General features: G+C 46.2%; 1 protein-coding gene across 1 annotated transcript in view; it reads left to right on the forward strand.

The window, feature by feature from the left end:
* The first annotated feature begins 2,267 nt into the window (after positions 1-2,267).
* LOC139747281 (trissin receptor-like) overlaps positions 2,268-21,823 on the forward strand; it is a 58,140-nt gene continuing 38,584 nt past the window's right edge. Inside the window, exons 1-2 of the mRNA XM_071659388.1 lie at positions 2,268-2,959; positions 14,530-17,202. Of these exons, the coding sequence (XP_071515489.1) occupies positions 16,158-17,202 (1,045 nt within the window). The 5' untranslated portion in view covers positions 2,268-2,959; positions 14,530-16,157. The remainder of the gene's footprint in view (positions 2,960-14,529; positions 17,203-21,823) is intronic.

Here is a 21,823-nt window from a genome sequence, read left to right on the forward strand (position 1 = left end):
GAGAAGTGGGAGACCAAATTGGAGGTGGAAAGATGGAGTGAAAAAGATTTGTGTGATCGGGGCCTGAACATGCAGGAGGGTGAAAGGAGGGCAAGGAATAGAGTGAATTGGATCGATGTGGTATACTGGAGTTGACGTGCTGTCAGTGGGTTGAATCAGGGCATGTGAAGCATCTGGGGTAAACCATGGAAAGCTGTGTAGGTATGTATATTTGCGTGAGTGGACGTATGTATATACATGTGTATGGGGGTGGGTTGGGCCATTTCTTTCATCTGTTTCCTTGCGCTACCTCGCAAACGCGGGAGACAGCGGCAAAAAAAAAAAAAAATTATATATATATATATATATATATATATATATATATATATATATATATATATATATATATATATATATATATCCCCAGGGTAAAAAATCCTCGAACTAATAAGTGCTGAAGGAGAAAATGAGTACCATCACTCGAGGTCCTTAAAGGTCAAAGCACCCACGCAATAGAGGTTTATTGATATTAGGCCCGATACTGACGGTCTGAATGACTGCAAATTATTTTTTTGGTCTTTGGATAAAACTTCGACAGTCCGGGATGAAACAAATTCATTAACATCTGATCCATCAGGATATTTCTGCAACTAAAATATTCACTATGAAATATGCACAAAAAAGTTTCTATACATGTTAAAACATTGTTTTCACAGGAGTCAACCCCATGAGAAATGCGCTCAAAAAGGTCAGATTTTCTTCTATTATATTAAACTTAAGAGTCAAGCATATTTTCCCGTTGATTTTCAAAGTTTGCAAGAACTCCCCCTATCCCAAATCTGGTGACGGAGGAATGGACTAAAAAGGAACCAAATACTGGAGATATTATGTACGCCTGAATTCGCTGCGCCTGACAATGAAAAAAAAAAAAAAAATTGTCTCCAATCTTTTGCATGAACTTACCTAGAATAGGAATCAAGGGGTATGTAATTAGCAGAGGCACTCAAAAGCTCCGACCCAAGAAAACTTACAACTTTCTACAGCTCGAAGATCTGTAGATCCATGATTATCGTCCTGGATAAGAAGGAACAAGAAGCCATGTGTTCTAAGTAATGTAAGGGAATGTCTTTACTCATCATAAGAAGTATGTATGATACCCACATGGTAGAGAGAGATGAAAACAGAAAACAGTGGGTGGAAAAAAATAGCAAGACAGACATAGAAAGGTAATCTATACGAAAAATAGGAGAAACTCAAAGGAATAAAATGTGCAAGACGAACGAACTTCTCTAACATTCTGAAACTGAAATGGCATATAGTCATTCATCTGGGACCTCCAATATGTATAAATTCGTCGGGCATCGCCCTCATTTGTGTTTGTGTGAGGATTCATCCAACAAACCTACATCAAACAAGATTTCTAGCCTTATTTCATCCCTAGATACCCTAATAAGACGCATCTCGATTTCGTGTGTCGCTTCTTCCGTCTGACTGGTTGGGATCAAAGAATATACTGCAATATGACTTCCAGGAACATGGTGTCTTAATATGAGCCACGTCACGTGAGCCCGGTTGAAAGCCACACCTCTGTGCAGCCAATCATGGACATATATTATCAGCAATGGCAAGCTCTTCCGCCATCAGGAACACCGGAACAATACCTGGACCCCGTCGGTATAATGGGTTAAGCTGATGCTCCACCACACCTCGCAAGTCGGACACTTGGGTCTACGATATGATCTGAGCTATTACGGCTTAAACCCCTTGAGCACAAAAGTAAGACCAATGAGTTTGATTGCGTGAACTCTGACCTGACCATCATGAAATGATGCTATCACGTTCTTCAGGTTTGTCAGGCGTCCAGTTCCTACACATTTCATGCTACTGTACGATAGCCTCACCACCACGACTGTCCTGTCGATTAGACATATGAATGACGGTTCCCGTGAACACCTTGGTTGGTTGCGAGCCCACTGCCATGTCCGGGTCTGTCAGGGTATCGGGTCTCATCGCTAACGACACCACTGGACACATCGATGTCTCTGTTCCTGCATACTATATAAACACTAATGGAAATCTCTTATAAAATATTTAGCGGGTGAGTGGCTGGGTGTTGGGCTATCATCCGCCCACCAAGCCATCACGTTATAACAAGGGACGGTAGGTTCATCAGTGTGTGGCACCACCATTATCTTGTAGAACACTTAAGTACTAAACGACCACGCTCAGGTCTCCTCTGACACATATCAATGCATGGTGGTGGTGACAGATGGTGGGGCGGTTGTGGGGCAGGTGGTGATTGCTGGTGTTGACAGGCCAGGTGATGGTGGTGGTGACAGTGGTGGGACAGATGGTGGGGGCGATTGTGGGGCAGGTGGTGCTTGCTGGTGTTGACAGGCCAGGTGATGGTGGTGGCGGCAGTGGAATAGGGAGGGGAAGGGGGCAGGTGGCACTAGCTGCGCACGGCTTGTGACACCTGAGGTAGGAGGGCAGGCCGGTGGCGCCAGTGAAGGCTGCCCCCTCGCGCCGCTACCATCGCTCGCACCCCGGCTAGGCTCTCGCATCCTTGCACTCATACGCTCACCCGGGTTTCCACCCCGCCCCGGGTGCTGACGGCCACCCTATCCGTCAGCAGGCCATCCCACCCCGAGTGCTGACGGCCGTCCCACCCCGGGTGCAGACGGAACTCATTTAAAAGATAAGTGTGTCAGCATCAGTGTTACGTGTGATACAATGAAAAGCGTTACCATTAATATCGCGTAAGGAGTGTGGCGGTCGGTGTCCCACGAAGTGCAGCACTTTACCTTGATTATCGAGTTAATAATGTTATCTGAAGGGCCGTCCACACACCTGGGTGTTCAGTAAACAGAAAAACTGTGGATCAGTTCCAAAGGTAAACAAAGCCGATGGAACAAGAATGTGAATGGACGCTGAGCTAGGCGATGGCTGCTGCTGCTGCTGCTGGCCTCGTCTTGGATAGGTAAGAATGGCATCTTTTCCCCCCATTTACTTATTCTCTCCTTCCTAAGATGTCTGCTTATCCACGACTTTAGTCAATATTCCCAGCCTTCACAGAGGATGACTTGAATGTTATGATGTGAATGAGTGATGACTATGATGATGATGATGACTGAAGTGCTGGTATGGTTACGTTCATTAGGAAGTGGATGATATTGTTGATAATGATGACAATGCTAATGGTTAGAGTAACGGATTACCATAATGATTACTGTACGTAACAGGATAATTTTCATGATATGATCTGTCGAGTGTCGTAGTTTGTCTGGGTGTGATAGGCCAGCCACCACCCCGGGTTCTATTGCTACCTACGAAACTTTACAACAAATGACACCTGCTCCCATATATATTACTGCTGCTGTTACTGCCACTAGTGCTAATGCAGCTGCCACTGATACTGCTGTTGCTGCTGCTATTGTTGCTGTCGCTGCTACTGCTGCTATTGCTGCTGCCGGTGCCACTGCTTCTGCTGCTGCTCATACGCTTAGTTTTCTCCCATCTCTCCTATCCTGCAGATTATATTTCACCACTACTGCTAGCAGTAATCCCATCAATAAAACAATCACAATTACAACTTCTCTCCATTCTAATACTTAAACAACTACTAGGTCTGGTCCTTGTGCTGCCTATACCCTTAAATTCCTGCGTACTCCCCAAACTTAACATTTCAATTATCATATCGGTACTCGGGCACGAGGGAGATGTTGGACACACAGGGTAAAGTGGAGAAACATCGAACGAATGCAGAGCGTTCAGATGTATATGCTGGAGGTTTAGTGAAGTGTGTGGGTGGTTTAAAATCATATGGGGCTTGTATCTGAAGCGATGAGTGGTTTGTTGAATATGTATTTCTGGTGTCCTATCTATCCACCCTTAGCACACTAGAAATTTGTGACTAGTGGTGGTGTAAGGTTGGTGTACAAACAAGTAGCTAGGTCTGGCTAAGAACTGCCGCTGGTAAAACTACCACGACTACTGCCACTATTACTATTACTTGTCCTCCTTGTCTTACTAAGACGACAATAGCAACTACTATTCAACAGAGACAATATAGCTAGTACTAATAGCGCTGCTAGTAACACTGCCGACACTATTCCAAACAGCAATCCTTATCTTGTAGCTAAAACAACAATAACTACTATTACTACTATCAACGTCCAAACACCAGTTACAAAGACAATAAAGGTCAGGGATATGCTCAGCCCGCCGCACCCAAGTGTACAAGAAATGCATACAACAAGAGACCTGTTGAGCCCTTTGGAGCCTATTTGTGATAACAGAAGAGATCAGAAACAGATCATAGCGTTGAAAGACTAAGGCAGGAAATGAATAACTAAAGAACAAATGCTGAACATTATATCCACGGAAGCGAAAATAGTGTCGGTCGTGGACTTATGTGAAGTATTTGTTAAGTTTATGGTGAAGCGTATCTATGGGGTTGCTTTCAACTATCATGACCAATTAATCAATGCGTAATTTAACACTCATTCGAAGTGAATCGTTGGCCCACGAGTTTGTATCCATTCATACGAGTGGAACCTGATTCTGGACTTGCGTAGCTGCCTTTGATAATAATGAGTACCTATATCAAATTAACTCTTGACGTCTTTTATGAGACAAGTAAGTTAGGTCGTCTAGACACAACACGTCTCTCACAGGATTCCTTTCTCGGTCCGGGAATCATCTCGGTAGCTCGCCGCTGTACTCTGTTGTGTGTGCTTCTTCGACAGATCAGCCTAAGTTAAACACATCATTTACGGTGGGGGTAGAGGGAATTATAGAGTAAGGAATGACTTCTTGGACTTGACTTTGAATGCTCTACCTATGAACCCTAAAAATTCGTTTCTTTTTCACTGCTTTTATTCACTACCGAAGGCTTTTATCATTATGAAAAGACATCTTAAACACACTGTTCCCAATTGCCTCTACTGCCTTAACAAAATAGCGAGAACAACAACAACAACGCCTTCATTTGCAAACAACTACTGTTTACCTGTTATATATAATGTAACCATTCACTTATATACCTAAATTTCCTTCCACATTACGTAACTTCCATAGAGACAGCTTAGAATAGTGTCAGGGATTTATATGGTCTGACTGCTTAAAATCACATCCAGCATAAAAGCTCTTTCGCCTATCAAGAGTTAACTCCATTTATGCGTTAGTGAAATCTGCTGATATGTTTTAATCCTTTATAAAGTGTGGCGTGATGGATGGTTGTGTGTCGCCTAATGTACGATGATGCTAAACCGATCCGCCTTAACTCATGCCCGTTCTTGGTTCATTAGATGTCATGAACGAGAGTCAAAATACTGCGACAATGTACGGTTAATGTACTTTGTATGTCTGACGTATGGGAACGCCTTTGTCAGAACAACTTTCAGCCGTTGAAAATCAATAAATCCAACAAAATAATGTCCTTTAAAACATGATACTATAACAACAATATCGTGACGTTTGGTTGCCAAGACAGCGCCTGCTGTCTCATATTAGAATAAAAAAAAAATCACCAAAGTTAAGACTCTTACTCTTCTTAAATTGTTTAGTAAAGTAACCTCATCTTCACATACTTGTGACGTTGGGCTAGGGAAGCCGAGGAAAGTTTGTATTGTTGGAGTAAACCTTTCGTCGTTCACTAAATATTTCAACAAAGGCATATATGATTTGATCTGACCTCCCATAGAGATTTCGATGAGTGGTTCTGTCACCAACATACTCCGTCGAACTTCATATCAAACCAACCGCTTTTTGACAGCGCATTTGCCCGAATATTTGCGACTGGTTGAGTTCTACCCGTCTGTGGTGTGCTGAAACTTATTCGCGTCAAGAGAATCAGGAAAAACGGGACACATTTTTATGTAATCACGAGAGAGAGAGAGAGAGAGAGAGAGAGAGAGAGAGAGAGAGAGAGAGAGAGAGAGAGAGAGAGAGAGTGCCTACCCTACTTACCTGCAAGGTCATCTCGCCAAAATGGGACGGCTACCGCGTAACACCAGCTGCATGTTTCGCTTACTGAATTATACCGTTTATCTTGACCACTACTCCTTTTGAGTAGTTAGCAGTTCAAGGTTTATCGAGGACTGACTTCAACCATGAGTCTACCCTACCTTTGAATGTTTCTGTAGGCACTCCATGCAAGATCTTAATTTCCCATCGTATTGCAATACGTAATCTTTCAAGCTTTCTTTTTTGTTTTTCGGGATTTTCGTATATTTTCGTTTGATATCTTCTTAGTATGTTCCTAAGAATTATTTCCGATCTAATAACTTTAGATCTTCCTTGTTCAGGTGCTTTCATATTTAGAATATTGTTCTCCGTACCTTCTGTATGATCCCATGCATATATTGTATATTTCTCCGCTTTCTAGACTGTAAAGTTCATTCTTTCAGCCTCTCGTGGTAAGTTATATGCTCCAGACCATGTTTTGTTTGTGGTGTTTCTGTGTTCGTTCTAACTTCTTTATTGCCGTCAGTTTAAATGGCGACCGCCATGAAACACAGAAGTATTCTTTGTTTATATATACATCAAAAAGTTTCATTGTTAGCTTTGTTATGAAAGTTCTCATAATCATAGTGACTCTCTCTTGTCTAACATTTTCTTCGCTCTCTATTTCTTTCCTGTATTGTGGCTACAATCCATTGTTCTTCGTTCCAAGACATATTTGTCCAAATTTCTCCTCATGAAATTCAATTAGGTTCTTTGTCCATTTGTATGCATTATTCAGGTCTCGCTATAATTCTTCGTGGTCTTCTTCAGCATCCAGTGCTTTACTTTCGTGTCATTTGTAAAACTACCTGACTATACCATCCGATACATTCCTGTCTGTCTTATTCTTACAAACAGTACTGAATCAAATATCTTCCCTTGTGGTGCACCCGAAAGCACATACATCTACGTCAGAAATGCTACGTATCGAACCATTTTGAATTTTCTGTAAGTTAAAAACTGAATACACTTCCCTCATTTCACTTTTAATATTGTCTCGCCACTTCCTGTAATAACTTTCCATAGTTTATTCAGTCAAAAGTTTTTTGTGGAATCCAAAAAGAATGTCCATTCTCTTCCCTTGTATTAGAGTTTCGTAAATACATGTGTTTCCGTGAATTTTACTTGGTATACAGAATAAGAGTGAGTGGTGGCCACACGTAACGACATAAGGTTATAGAATTTATGATTATTATTACTACAATGTTATGGGAAGGGGAGGGGAGTCATTACACTCATACAAAGAAATCAACTGCTGCTCCAAACATATATCAGCTCACTTATATTTTCTAACGAGCAACATTCAAATAAAACATCAGGTCATCTAGAGAGAGGTTCTGCTATGAGAGGTGTGGTGGGAACAGCGACTTGAAAGAAAAATGTTGTCTTGTGTGAGCAGAAAACCTGACCGATTGCGTTGTGTTCGGCCAGTGCCAATTTAATGCGGAGTCAATAGAAAGAAGTTGTAAGTGTGAGAAGGAAATGGCATGGAGCCTAGCCACATTGCGTCTGTGGTGAACGTCCGCTCTTTGCAACTCCATCTCAGTGGAACCAAAAGGGAAATTAGTCTTTTAAATGTCCAGCATTTATGAAAGCTGATCTTTGCATAGAAAACCCATATTTTTTACTATAAAATCCCAGCTTCAGAAAACTCACCCTCAAAGTCATTATGAGAAAAGATGATATTAGTTTCAATCTCTGCCAACAGGATCAGGATGACTGCAGATGAAGCCTAAGGTAACCACCGAACAGAAACTTAAAGAAACTCAGATTTCTTTTATTACAGAATCCGCCGAAAGCCACTACATTATTCAAGAACTCACCCAAACTTTCGTGAAACTTAGTCTGGTTTTCCAAATGGAACTCCGACACTGACAGTTATGTGAAATCATATATATATATATATATATATATATATATATATATATATATATATATATATATATATATATATATGTATATATATACATATATATATATATATATATATATATATATATATATATATATATATATATATATATATATATATATTTTTTTTTTTTTCTTTATTATACTTTGTCGCTGTCTCCCGCGTTATATATATATATATATATATATATATATATATATATATATATATATATATATATATATATATATATAACCTTTTCATCGTCAAGAGTCAGACCTACGACCATTTAAAGAGCTAATAACTTCTTTCTTATACTAATTGGATTTCACTGGGGTGGCCGTGTTTATGACCGCGGTCGTGTTGATGACCGTGTAAGTAATAAACAAAATGAAAAAACGTGATAAAAGTGCATGAAGACAACTGTATAGTTAACGAAGGACTAGAGTAAGGTTTATGTAACGAATTATGAAGTCTAGCTTGACAGCCTGGCTTGATAGCGTAGCATTATTAGCGTCGCGTTACTCAGACATGAATTGTAACCAGCAATCCTGATACTGAGGATGCAAGATGGTCAAGGAATAACTTCAATACTCCTCTCAGGAGGGTAATAGCGCCATAAGCAGCTGCTGTATACAACCTACTGATACGAAGGGTGTAAGATGGTTCTGGGCACCACTTCAACATTGGTAAGTCCAGAGGGTAGCCTTTTCACAGAGCAACGTCTTCTATAAAGAGATAATAATAAGTCGCATCTTCCATAACCGGGGAACGGGAGCTGTCCTAATGGCCTTTTATTGCCGCGTTCAGCCACCGGGGTGGCTGAACGACGCGGAATGGGGAAATTTAAGGAATTTGCGAGTGAGTGTCATATGTATATGGAAGACTATAAGAAATGAGGAATATATAGACATTTCCGAGTATATCTGAAGGAGGAGAATTAAAGCAATGCCAAATAACCAGGTGGCTGAAACGAATAAGTAAGTAAACAAATAAATTCATACGTTTACTTGTCTACTTCGTAAAGCTAGTAAGCTAAACGCTGAAATTCTGAGAGAATTCTTTCGATCTTCAAATATTAAGATTCTTGACGTTCCCCGTGGGATCAACGACGTTACGATCTGTGTGGGAGTGAGGAGCGTTGTATAGCCCTTTATGTTCATGGCATGACGGGGAGTCTCAACCCACATGACTGAAAGCTAAAAGGGCTGATAGGATAAGAAGGGACAGCCCTCAACCATAGCCTTTATCTACTGACTTAAACCTCTGTATGGCTTTTCCCTCCCTCTGAAGTCCTCATTTTCGCCCTTGACTGGTTCTTGATCGCACACCACGTCCTTATAGTTTTTTTTTTTTTTTTTTTAGTTCTGTAACGGCAACACGGTGTTTCATAATCCCTTACCAGTTCTCTCGACATCTGTGGGTGGCGTGGTTGGCCGAGGACCCCTGCGGTGGCCTGAGGTCGATGGTGCGTTCCGACTAAGGTATGTCAATCGTGGGCGTTAGGACACCCACTGCCCAGGGGTCGACCCACGGGTTCCGACGAAGGCAACACGCAGCAATGTTGCAGAGGTTATGTACAAGCCGGCCGGAAAGAACATGAACAAAGGCCGGTACCGGAAGCCATTCCCGAGGACGGAGGACTGTGCCGACTAAGGTTGTTTATGATCGTACTATGTATTGTAGAGTTTTGACATCCTGTGTGCCGCCTTCCAGTCTCGCGTGACGGTCAACACTCACCCCCCAAGATCCACGACGTGTGTTAGCCACGCACAACACTTCTGCATCTCGGAGGGTCGAACTTGGATACCTAGAGTAGTAGTGAGGGCAGGGCAAATGTTTGTAAATGAACGGTAACCACGGTAGTTTGTCGGCGATAGTTATATGAGTCTACTACTGTCTGCGCAGAGGGCAGTAAGAAAACCACCTGACCACATTACTCACCACGTCAGCCAGTTTTTTTTTTTTCCCCCTGTAATGAAAATATTTGAATCCACACACACTAGAAATTGAGCCTACTGGATTTTTGAGGAAGTGTGGGCCTATTCGCCAGGCTCAAGGCTGGTGAGTCAGGAACGTGGTCATATCGGACGCCAGACTTCCTTCTCATAACAACCACAAGAGGTTAGCAAAAGGCCCATCCCACTCCTCAATCAGGGGTCCCTCTTCAACACGATTAAAATTCCATTTCAATGCAAATTAAGCGGAAGCTCCAAGACGTGCGATGGCTTGGAGAGGCTCCAAGCACGTGAGGCGTAGCCGCCACCGCATCATTATGTTACCCCTGTCAAGGTCATGGCAGAATAACTCCTCTCCCCCTCAACCAACCCCCTCCGTACCTCCTACCATCATGGTATACCCCTCACTGTCATGGTGGATGGCGTTCCTAGCCTCCCCCTCCCCCACACCTCTCCGTGACCTCAGTCATTTTTATTAAACAATTCAAAACATCATTACAAACATCCCAGAGCCATATGGGGACTCGACCCACTGAAGCTAATGATCGCATCGTGTTGACAGCACGTATGAGTTCCCTCCAACACACACACACACAAAACATTTGTGGAAATTCTACTGCTGAAACAGCTGACACCGACCAGCTGACACAGCCATGTGACAGTCACCACCGACCTCGACCAGCTGACACAGCCATGTGTGACAGTCACCACCGACCTTGACCAGCTGACACAGCCATGTGTGACAGTCACCACCGACCTTGACCAGCTGACACAGCCATGTGTGACAGTCACCACCGACCTCGACCAGCTGACACAGCCATGTGTGACAGTCACCACCGACCTCGACCAGCTGACACAGCTAAGTGTGACAGTCAACACCGACCTCGACCAGCTGACACTGCCATGTGTGACAGTCACCACCGACCTCGACCAGCTGACACAGCCATGTGTGACAGTCATCACAAGAGGGGCAGTAGTAACATGGTCTGTACTCCCAGCACTGTAACCCCGAGTAAGATAATCGTATGGTTACAGAATTTTTTTGAAATATATGGATTATATACCTAAAACACATGACTGTCGAAGGTAATATCTTGTCCAATGAATGTACACACCACACTAAAAACAAACTTGCTATGATATATCTACAAATTATGTCCATAAAAGTTTGTAATGCTATGTTGATTACATGGTAATTCTGTTGTAACATCGCGTTTAGTTGTGAGTGAATTTAGTCATAAACTTTGATAATATTAACTGTATGAAAAACTAATGTCACATTTACATTTTTGAGGTCAACACGTTCAGTGTTGCGTCAGAGGGTCCTCTCTGTAAATGGGTTTAATCAACACAAAAAAAAAAAGGCAAACACCGAGTTGGATGGTTACGCGGGAAGAAAGCTTGTTCCCGGTAGGAATGGCAGATGACGAGAGCTAGATACGTGAAGAAGTGGAAGCGGACGACGTTAGAAAGCTTAAACCAGAGTCACACATGGGGCCTCCATGTGGGTTAGACCCGCCCGCTCTAGATGAAGCGGGCGATTACACACACACACTGGGCGGATGATGATACCATCAAGCACTTCATAACTCATCGCGATGCAAAACGCACCTTTTTCTCATTCTGTCTTCCCGGTCGTCCAGCAGCGAGCGTGGAAGCGTCGCGTGAGCCACCACCACCAACTCGCCTTGAAAACAGTGAGGCTCTGAGAGAGACATCCTGTGTAGCACTGCTGCTGAAGCGCCTCATTAGTCATAACGCAAAGATCAACACGTCAGGAAAAAGTTGTCTTTTTAGTGAGGTGACTTTTTGATCCGGCGTTGTCAAAAGCAGCCACAGTCAGCCGAGCAGTAACAGATATTAAGCCATAAAGATACACACAAAAACGTTTTCGTGTGTGTGTGTGTGTGTGTGTGTGTGTGTGTGTGTGTGTGTGTGTGTGTGTGTGTGTGTCCTGATGTTTCTCATAACGTTTTTCCCCTGCAGCCGAGCACAGTGATTTGTCAACACTAATTATGGCTGGCGTTAAATCTGAGTTACTGTTATTTCCCCGACTAGAGCAAAGTGCCGCCACCACTTACGTCCAGCAGGGAACACCCACACTAAATCACGGCCCCAGAAGGAATCTCATCCACCAGTTAGAATGTAACGCTCGGCCGCCCTCCACGCAGCTCAGCCCTGAGCTACGTGGTGGAAATAAAAGCCCCCTTGAGAGATCATGATGTGTCTTGAGGGAGGATTGTGGCTAGTGTGAGGAGCTGATCACCACGGGGAAGCGACGGAAAACAATATCTATTGATTCACTATAATACATCAATCCCCGTCTGGCCATCCACCAGTCCGAACACGACCCCCTCCCTCCTATTCATCACATCATCAATCAGTCCAGATATCTATCCACCTATCTTACCAATGATGAACATGTCATTCGTCCACCTATCCACCAATGTTTCTCCATAAGGCAATCTCTCACACTCCCCCGTCCATCATATCATGCCTCCGCCCATCCATGCGTCTATCCATTTACCTAGTGACGCGTCCCTTCAACACACCATCTATCCTCACATTTCCCCGCGCACCTGTCTAATCGCCCATCCATTAATACATCAGAACAGCCATCCATTCGTCCATGGCACTAGCCGCCCCTCGGCGTCATGTGTGTCCAACCATCCAACGCTCACGCCCTTGCAAGTAGAGCCAGACGCCCATCCATCTGACCAACCACCTGCACATCCACCCGTCTAACCCGACCATCCGCACAACCAACCGACGCACTAAACCGACCATCCGTCTCCAGCGTCAGTACAACACTAACAGGTACAGTGTGGATACGTCAGTACAACACTCACTGGTACAGTGTGGATAGGTCAGTACAACACTAACTGGCACAGTATGAAGGCGTCAGTCATTACGACACAAACTAGTACGGTATGGAGGCGCCATTAACAACACGAACTGGCACCTCAACTGATGACTTCCTGCATCATTAACCTTTGTTAACGGCTCTGCCGCCATCCTCCTGCATCATCTCTCCCTCTCATTTCCAGCCTTCCCTTAGAATTCACCTCCTCCCTTCCCCCTCTCATCATCTCCCTCTCTGAGCTCGGCGGGAAATCTGTAGCGAACTTGGTCGTTTGCATAAAGAGTGTGATGGAAGTGGGGGGTGTAAACCGACTCACCGGTTGTTGTCTTGTTAGAGAGAGAGAGAGAGAGAGAGAGAGAGAGAGAGAGAGAGAGAGAGAGAGAGAGAGAGAGAGAGAGAGAGAGAGTCGTTACTTACTTATGAACACTTATGAAGAGGTTTTGCCAACGCGATACCCCTGCCAAGATGGGTAAGGGTAGCGCGCTGCGCTCGCCGCAGGAAAATTCAGAGTTACGGACAACGAGTCGCGTGAGGTACGTGCTGTCAAGTGGTGTGTGTGTGTGTGTGTGTGTGTGTGTGTGTGTGATGGAGAGGATGCCGGCAGCCCACGAGAGGGTGAGGCAGAGAAGACAGGAGCCTGGGGTGAAGGAGAGAAACTCAACAGCCCAGCCAGCGGAGTGTTGTTAGCTCACCGTGCCGCCGTCACTAACCCCCTTCGATACTCAGGCGGGTACAGTACGCATAGAACCTTGATGGCTGCTAATAAAGGGGAGGAGGAAAGAGGGGAGTATCTACGCCAAATCACTCATGCTGTAGATGCGAAAGACACATAATACGTCTCTAAGATCAATCACTCATGAGAAATACTCCCTCACTGGAAACACCGAAGGACAGCAGGAAATAAGTCCACACCCCCGAGCATGCCCGAGGTGTGCAAATAAGACACCAAAAATTACGCTTCCATAGAAACACCCACGTAAATCAGGGGACCCTACGTCATAATGTGTGTGTCCACTTCAACTGTGTCCGCTTGATCGATACGACAGACGGGTGGTGAGGAAGCTGTGATCATTACACGGGCCTGATAATCAGGATCTAATTCTCAAAGTTTCAACAGCTGTCTTCTTCAGGAGGAGGAGCAGGAGGAGGAGGAGGAGGAAGACAGCTGGTGATACGATGAAGTACTAAGTCCTGGCTGTCTTCTTCAGGAGGAGCAGGAGAAGGAGGAGGAAGACAGCTGGTGATACGATGAATTACTAAGTCCTAACCAGCAGCAGCAGCAGCAGCTCGTGTATCAGTGGTACCTCCAACTTACTCCTGCGTCGGTAGGTTTCCCCCCCTCCCCCCCGCCTCTCTCTCTCTCTCTCTCTCTCTCTCTCTCTCTCTCTCTCTCTCTCTCTCTCTCTCTCTCTCTCTCTCTCTCTCTCTCTCCCTCCCACATGCCATTAACCATAAAAAGCACTGCTTTTTCGTCAGCACATTTTGAGTGTGTGGGTGTCATTCATAAAGTCCTCTCTGCGTAACTCTGTCGGATCGTCTCTATACCATTGTCTTCATCCCTGCCAGTCTAACCAAGAGTTTATAAAAACATAGAGACTCACAACTGTGTAAGTAATGACTTTTTTCCGCATCTTTTACTCATGGTACGGGTTCTGGGTTAACGACCTCTGGCTGCTGATGACCAGTAAATCCAACATACACACGTGTCTCATATCTCGCTCATCACGACACTTTTCACTCACCTGATGTTGTTGTTTGAAAATTCGCAGCGTCGATGCTACGCTGGCAAAACACCTTCATGTGAACTTCCTTTTTTTTTCTTTTCGTTACAGCATTTGCAGCCAGTCAGTCGGAGGAGGAGGAACAGGACGGAAAGAAGCACACCAGCAGATAGGGGTCAAGACCCGGGTGACTCCTGCCTACTGAAGGACATCCCCACCACCCCGACCTCCAGGATACTACAGCGCCTTCAGGAGTTTTCTTGGCTGCCTGATTAAAAATTAACTCTACACATCCATTAGCATCGCCACATACTACTCTACTCTCCCCCCCCCCCCCCCCCCGCACATTAACAGAACCCAAAAAGAGAATTCTTTTTACATATCCTTTTCCTGTTTTCTCTGTCTATTTGGAGACGCATTTTTCATTATTCTCTTTCGTTGTTTCCACCTGAGTACCTGTGACCATCCTCTCCAATTTCTCTCTTTATTTACAATTACATCCCACAGCTCGTCTTCCTTCCCATCCGGTCGACCACCGTCCAGCATCACCTGTTATTCTCCCCCACCTCCACCTGAGCACCTGCTGCCACCCCGTCTCCCCCTCGTCCTGGGCGAAGCAGGCGCCAGTGGACCGCCGTCAGGACATTCAGGCTCTTGCCGCCGCCCCCCGTGTTGATCGAACAACGACGATCGCTCAGCGAAGGCCATGAGGTTACTGCGCCAGGTGGTCGGTCGGTCTTCAGCGATCCACTGAAATGCTTTTCCAAATTTGCATGACGAAGGGAAGGTCGACGAACAACATTGGCCGGAGTCTGTTACAAGAGGCAGTAACTCTGATGACGGAAGGTGTTCGTCGGGAGTAATATAGCGAATGAATATAATCTTAAACTTTACGTGTCGAAGGTGGATAAAAGCGGGAAAGATCTGAACTCTCCTGACGAAAAAGAGAGCCATCCCATTGTACAAGAGTCACTGTTTATCTTGATGTTGTTGAGAGAAGTAATTTGCTAAAACCCAGGTGGTTGCGACGGTGCGATCCGCCCGACAGAACAAAACTCTTCCCTCAAAGGATAAAAGTTATTCCGGACTGAGTAACGTGGGTGGACGTGAACGTGAAGTAAAAATTACACAGAGAAACGTTCAGGACGGGAAGAAGAGCGCTGAGTGGAGCGGAACTGACGCAGGGAGAAGAACTATCATTAGCAGTTCCTGCTGGTGGATAGTGTCAGCAGCTTCTCTGCTGGCGGACAGTGTCAGCAGCATCCTCTCTGCCAGCGGACAGTGTCAGCAACATCCGCTCTGCTAGCAGACAGTGTCAGCAACATCCACTCTGCTAGCGGACAGTGTCAGGACCAAATTAAGCTGCATCGTAGCTTGAAACAACACATTAACCACGAACTTGCCGCTAGTAGCGCTGCCATTTACATGCTATAATTTGAACACTCATTTTTCTTGCCTCGTCTTTGCACACGAGCAACACATGCCCTCCGCCAGTCCTCGGGTACCTCACCTTGGGCCACATATAACTCTAACAGCCTGACTAACGAGTAAACAGCACTGCTTAATGATCTCGTGGGCGCATGGCAAGGGAAATGTTATAGGAATATTATGCAACGCGATGCCACGGCTGTGGGCCAAGCCTGACGCAATACCCTGTCCATCAAGCTCAAAGGCACAGCGACGCACGAGATAATTCTTGAACAGGAAACCCCATTAAAAAAAGTGAGGTTAATACCGTAATGTGGCGGGCGGAGGGGCAGCCTAGGAAAGCACCGGAGGTCCAGCCACACTGGAGCCACAACGCGGCGTACTTCCTCACCCTGACTCTGTCCCTCCTCGCCCAGGACCTCGCTCCTTCTAGCGGGACCGCCACTGACATAGCAGACGCCGCAGGTCGCGCCCCCGGTCTGCTAACTCCTGAGGATCCTAGTCCGTATATTGATGACCTGGCCCTGCGCATCCCTATCCAGGCACCTGACCTCCACCCCCTTCGTGACCTAAGCAAGACCTCCGACCTGACTTCTGCCGGCTACAGTCAAGTCCTTGGTTTACTGACCCCAGGTAACCCCGGCCAAGCACTTGACCTCCTGACCTCCGGTGACATTACTCAGTCCAATGACCCCCTTACCCTTAGTGACCCTAGCCCAGCCCAGATGCTCGTGAAACCCCGTGACCCTAGCCAGGTTACTGGCTTCCTGACCTCTAACCCCAACCAGGTCCCATTCCTCCTCACCCATGGTGGTTTCAGCCAGGCCGCTGACCGCAGTGCCACCGGCAATCCACGTCGGACCCACGCCCGTGGGGCGCAACCGTCCCTCTCGGGCAACCTGGCCACCGCCATCATCACCACCGACGCTGGCCACAACACTACCACAGCCGGGACGAACACCTTCTCTCACCGGAACCTGATCTCAGGGGCCCTCCTCTCACTCGCTAGTCCCGGCACCGTCATCACCCCCAGCAACACCATTACTACCGCCACCACCAGCGACACCAACACCATCATCTCCTCCAACACTCCCTCATCCACCGCCGCCTGCTTGGACCAGATCGTCAACGGCGTCGCCATCAACGGAACCTTTGTCTCCTTCCACTCGGGCAATGGGCGGCACGAGACTGTCGGGCCCTCACCGACGCCAGGGGCCCCCTGCAACTCCAGCCTGGCCCTGGAGGAGGTTGGTCAGGCGGGGCTAAAGGGCGTCGAGCCCTTCCTCTTCGACAGGGGGGACGTCAGGGGAGTCCTCATTGCCCTCTACACGGCTGTCTTCGTCACCGGCTTCGTGGGTAAGTTGTGGATGCTGCTTGTTGTTAACCTTGGGTGGGGGAGAGAGAGAGAGAGAGAGAGAGAGAGAGAGAGAGAGAGAGAGAGAGAGAGAGAGAGAGAGAGAGAGAGAGAGAGAGAGAGAGAGAGAGTGCGTGTGCGTGTGTGTGTGTGATACAGAGACGAAGAAATTCTTGGTCGTTCATAACGCTGACGAAGGAGCCAGAGTCTTTAATAAGAGGCTGGGGGAGATGCTGAACCCTCCCTCCTTACCTCGCTTGTCTCTCTCTCTCTCTCTCTCTCTCTCTCTCTCTCTCTCTCTCTCTCTCTCTCTCTCTCTCTCTCTCTCTCTCTCCTCGTCGCACCTCGACTCTATCTCATTAAACAACGTGTCGTCAGATTGTCTTATCATCTGACTACAAACTAAAGCACCGCCGGTCACCGCATCATAACAACTCGGATACTGATTATATTTCGTTTTCATAACCTGAGCTGTGAATCCATTGAAGATACTCAAGAATCGTACCTAATTACACCCAGTGTTTGTTATGGCCTGTGGGTATGGGTCACTAATTTGACAACCGTTGACCTACATCAGGGGTCAACGCACTGATCCGGACCCCTGTTGTTGATCCCACACCTGGGTAGCCATTCTGGCATCTTTAACAACAAGAACTAAGACAATGACTTAATCCCTGATATCCCCAGCCAGTCTGGTCCTCCTGTTGACCTAACGACAGTAATCACTTGCCTGACCTCTGTTGACCCCCAGATCGAAGGTCATCACACTAATCCGACCTCTGTTGACCCCCAGATCGAAGGTCATTGCCCTATTCCGACCTCTGTTGACCCCACAACAATACAATATCCCCCTACGGCACCAAATTCCGTGGTCACAATAAAGCCGACTCCGCTTGGTCTTCATTTTCTACTTAGAACTCAAGTTATTCCAATATCAACATTCCTGCCACGCAAGTGATTTTCAAGGACGCCACAGCCAGAGTTGAGAGAAACAAGACTTTCGTCTGTGATGATCCTTGGTTTGTTTTTTTCTCTCTCTCTCTTTCTTTTTTTTTTTTAACATGTCTTTCTACACGCATCATCACAGGAGTTAATATAATCGCAGTGTGATGAATCACATTAGCTCTCTCTCTCTCTCTCTCTCTCTCTCTCTCTCTCTCTCTCTCTCTCTCTCTCTCTCTCTCTCTCTCTCTCTCTCTCTCTCTCTCTCTCTCTCCCGGTCCGATGGTGCGAGCCTTGAGGAGAGTGACCCCGGAACACTGGACGATGTGGCCTGCTATTGTGATGTCATCTGGCTCTTAACCTGACCGTCCAAGGGTGAGGCCACACGACAGGTGGTCACCACCGTGCTGAAGGCTCCTCGTCCAGCCGTCCTCAAGGCTCGCACAGCTGCGTCGTGGCCAGATGAAGTCAAGTACAATATCCCGGGGATTTACCGCCACATGTACGGCTGGGATATCCCGGGGATTTACCGCCACATGTACGGCTGGGATATCCCGGGGATTTACCGCCACATGTACGGCTGGGATATCCCGGGGATTTACCGCCACATGTACGGCTGGGACATTCCAGTAATTCACTGCCACACGCACCACTGGGACACTGCCAGAGCCTCCCAGAGAAAGGTTCTTCGGGCATGTAAGATTTAGCTAGAGTCTGGTGTCATTCCCGCCACAGCCGTGCCCCAGACGACGACCCAGGACCAGCCCGGGAAACGAGGACTTCGAGTCCACCTGTGGGCCAGCAGGTCCCATCATAGCGACCGCCAGCACCCGTCTGTTACCAGGAGCGACGGAAGCTTATTGACAGCTGGTGAGCTTCGTGACGTCACTGGTTCAGTCTGTCCAGATTACTGTCAAGCACAGCAACAGGTACTATAGTGGACAGGTTCCTCCCGTCTGAGGGGGTTCCGTCTGTCCCTCCTACTCATGTCTGGAGGGACGGTACCACAGCATACTGGCTCCTCCTTTGTGAGGGACGGCATTACCGTGTATACAGACTCCTCTTGCCGCAAGGTTCCTTGACAACACATCTTGCTCCTGTTGTTGACCGTGTGTTCAGCAGAGCTTTGATTTCCGGGGGGTTTCACCTCGCCAGCATCTCTCCGGCCTCAGACCAGAGGTATCCAGGAATATGTTCGTTCTGCGTTGTGGTCAGCGACTCTGGTTTCCCAGAAAGGGAATATGCCTCACGTTTCTTGGTTTCTTTTCATGCGGCAGAGGTTTTATAACGCGTCTGGCGTATACCCGTCTGACGTATACGCGTCCGACGTATACCCGTCTGGCGTATACCCGTCTGGCGTATGTGCGTGCAATTGTGATCGTGACTCTTTTATCCGTCAGACACACAGTCACAAACAAAGACATTGTCATCATTACCAATTCGTCCTCACTGTAAGGGATGTTAATAACATGGGTCTGCTTCGTGATAGCGACATGTAAATGGTTCTCATTCATTGACGCTGGGCTGGCGAGGGAGGTGGAGGGGTGGGATAACAGGTGGAAGGGGTAATGACTGTTCCAGGTGAACACTTCCAGTCTTCCCTTACTTACCCCCATCCATCATCCTCCACACCAACATCTATAATAACCCAGACTGACATCAAACTCCATTTCTTGACCTTCTTTTCTTTTTAGGGTTTTCCTTCTTTTTCCTTCATCGTTCCTTAATTTCTTCATATCGTGTATGATATTCCTCGATTACCTTATGTTTCCTCCTTTGCTACTTCCCTCTACAATGGCGCTACTGCCTCCTACACCACTGGCCAGGGTTTAGTCCCCCGGCGCACAGTCCCCCTCCTCCACAAGGATGGCGGACACACGGGTTACCAAGCCTACCAGAGGCTGCTGGTGCTTCACTCCCCTGGTGGTCACCACCAACCATTCCCTCCCCTCCGTCAGCACCACCATCCTCCCACCACTTCTTGTGCTGCTTCTCCTCAACGTCCAGTGTTTCCCCTCAACTTCCAGTGTTGAACTTGACAGTCCATCACTCCTCACCTTAAACTAGCATCTTCCCTCGCCAACATTTCCTCCCACAACCTCCAGTATTAACCAACCACTTTCAATGTTCCCTCCCAGCACCAGTCTCTCCCCTCCACTCCTCATATTTCCCTCCCCCGCCATTCCATATTTCCCCTTACCTTCATTGATTCCCGACCGCTACCAGAAGTCCCACACCACAAGTTCATCGTCCCTCTTGCCCTTAGGCTCGAGTCATTCGGCCACAGTCTTTCCCTCGTGCGATGACGCCTTCCCCCCTCCTCCCGGAGACAGATCCGGCACGACATTCCTCACGACCCGGTCATCATCACACACGGCTCGATGGCCAGCGAGTCTCGCTCCCAAGCACTGAACGAGGCTCAAGATCCGGGCCAGCCTCCTGTGTCGATGGACCGTCCCCGCCAGTCCAGATGTAGTGTTACCGTTTTCTTTACGATCGTAAGGTTTGGTGACGTATGTTTCATCGATGAAAAAAAGAAAGAAAAAAAAAAAAAAAACGTTGTGGATGTGATTGCCTGGTTCCAGGGGCCTGGAAATTTTCGCATGGCAATTCTGGCAAATGGTTAAAATCCTCTCCATAACTGGGGTTAAAATGACCACGTGTATATATATATATATATATATATATATATATATATATATATATATATATATATATATATATATATATATATATATATATATTCCTATGAGTCCACGGAGAAAATGAAACACGAAAAGTTCCCAAGTGCACTTTCGTGTAATAATCACATCATCAGGGGAGACACAAGAGAGAAATATAACAGTCAGTTGATATACTGTTATATTTCTCTCTTGTGTCTCCCCTGATGATGTGATTATTACACGAAAGTGCACTTGGGAACTTTTCGTGTTTCATTTTCCCCGTGGACTCATAGGAATATCTTGATCATGCGCAAAATTGTTTCGCTTCGGTTGGTCTTTACTTTCTCTAAGACAACCGAGCAACTTTTGTTCACAACCCTATCATCCCTGGCGCCATGAAAACCCCCAACATCCCGACTCAACATTCAAAAAAAATAATGATTTAATACCGACCCAGATGATAAAAAAAAAAAAGGTCAGTAAATAACATTACTGATGACAATTATCTTTAAGCCTCAATAAATCACATTACTCATAGCAATTATCTTTACCTCATCATCATAACTGTTACCCTGTGATGCATGCAAGAAGAGGAAGAGGGAGGAGGAAGGGGGGGAAAAAAAATAACGTAAAACTCAATATTGGTGATCCTTCCCACCACGCTTGGCGGGCGGGCTGCACCAACCCATCGCGTCAGGTGGAGAGGAAAATGGAGAGCGTAAAAAGTTATTGTTTTGTATAAATTTTACAAAACCTTTAATCATAACTGTCACTGGAAAAATTGAATGAAGGGATGGGGAAAAAATTCTTTATATTTTCTTCCTGCTCTTACTTAATATATATATATATATATATTTTTGTCCCCGTTCGTGTGGATGCATGTCTCTCGCGACACACGAGCTGAATTCTCGTCCTTTTGAGATACAACGTTGGTTCTGGGGGCGTGTGAGGGAGGTGATTGATGCGCGGCGGCGGTCGTTCGGTGATGCGTTCGAGCGGGAGATTGTGACGTCAGAGC

Source organism: Panulirus ornatus, chromosome 68 (genome assembly GCF_036320965.1).
Source record: "Panulirus ornatus isolate Po-2019 chromosome 68, ASM3632096v1, whole genome shotgun sequence".
NCBI lineage: Eukaryota > Metazoa > Arthropoda > Malacostraca > Decapoda > Palinuridae > Panulirus > Panulirus ornatus.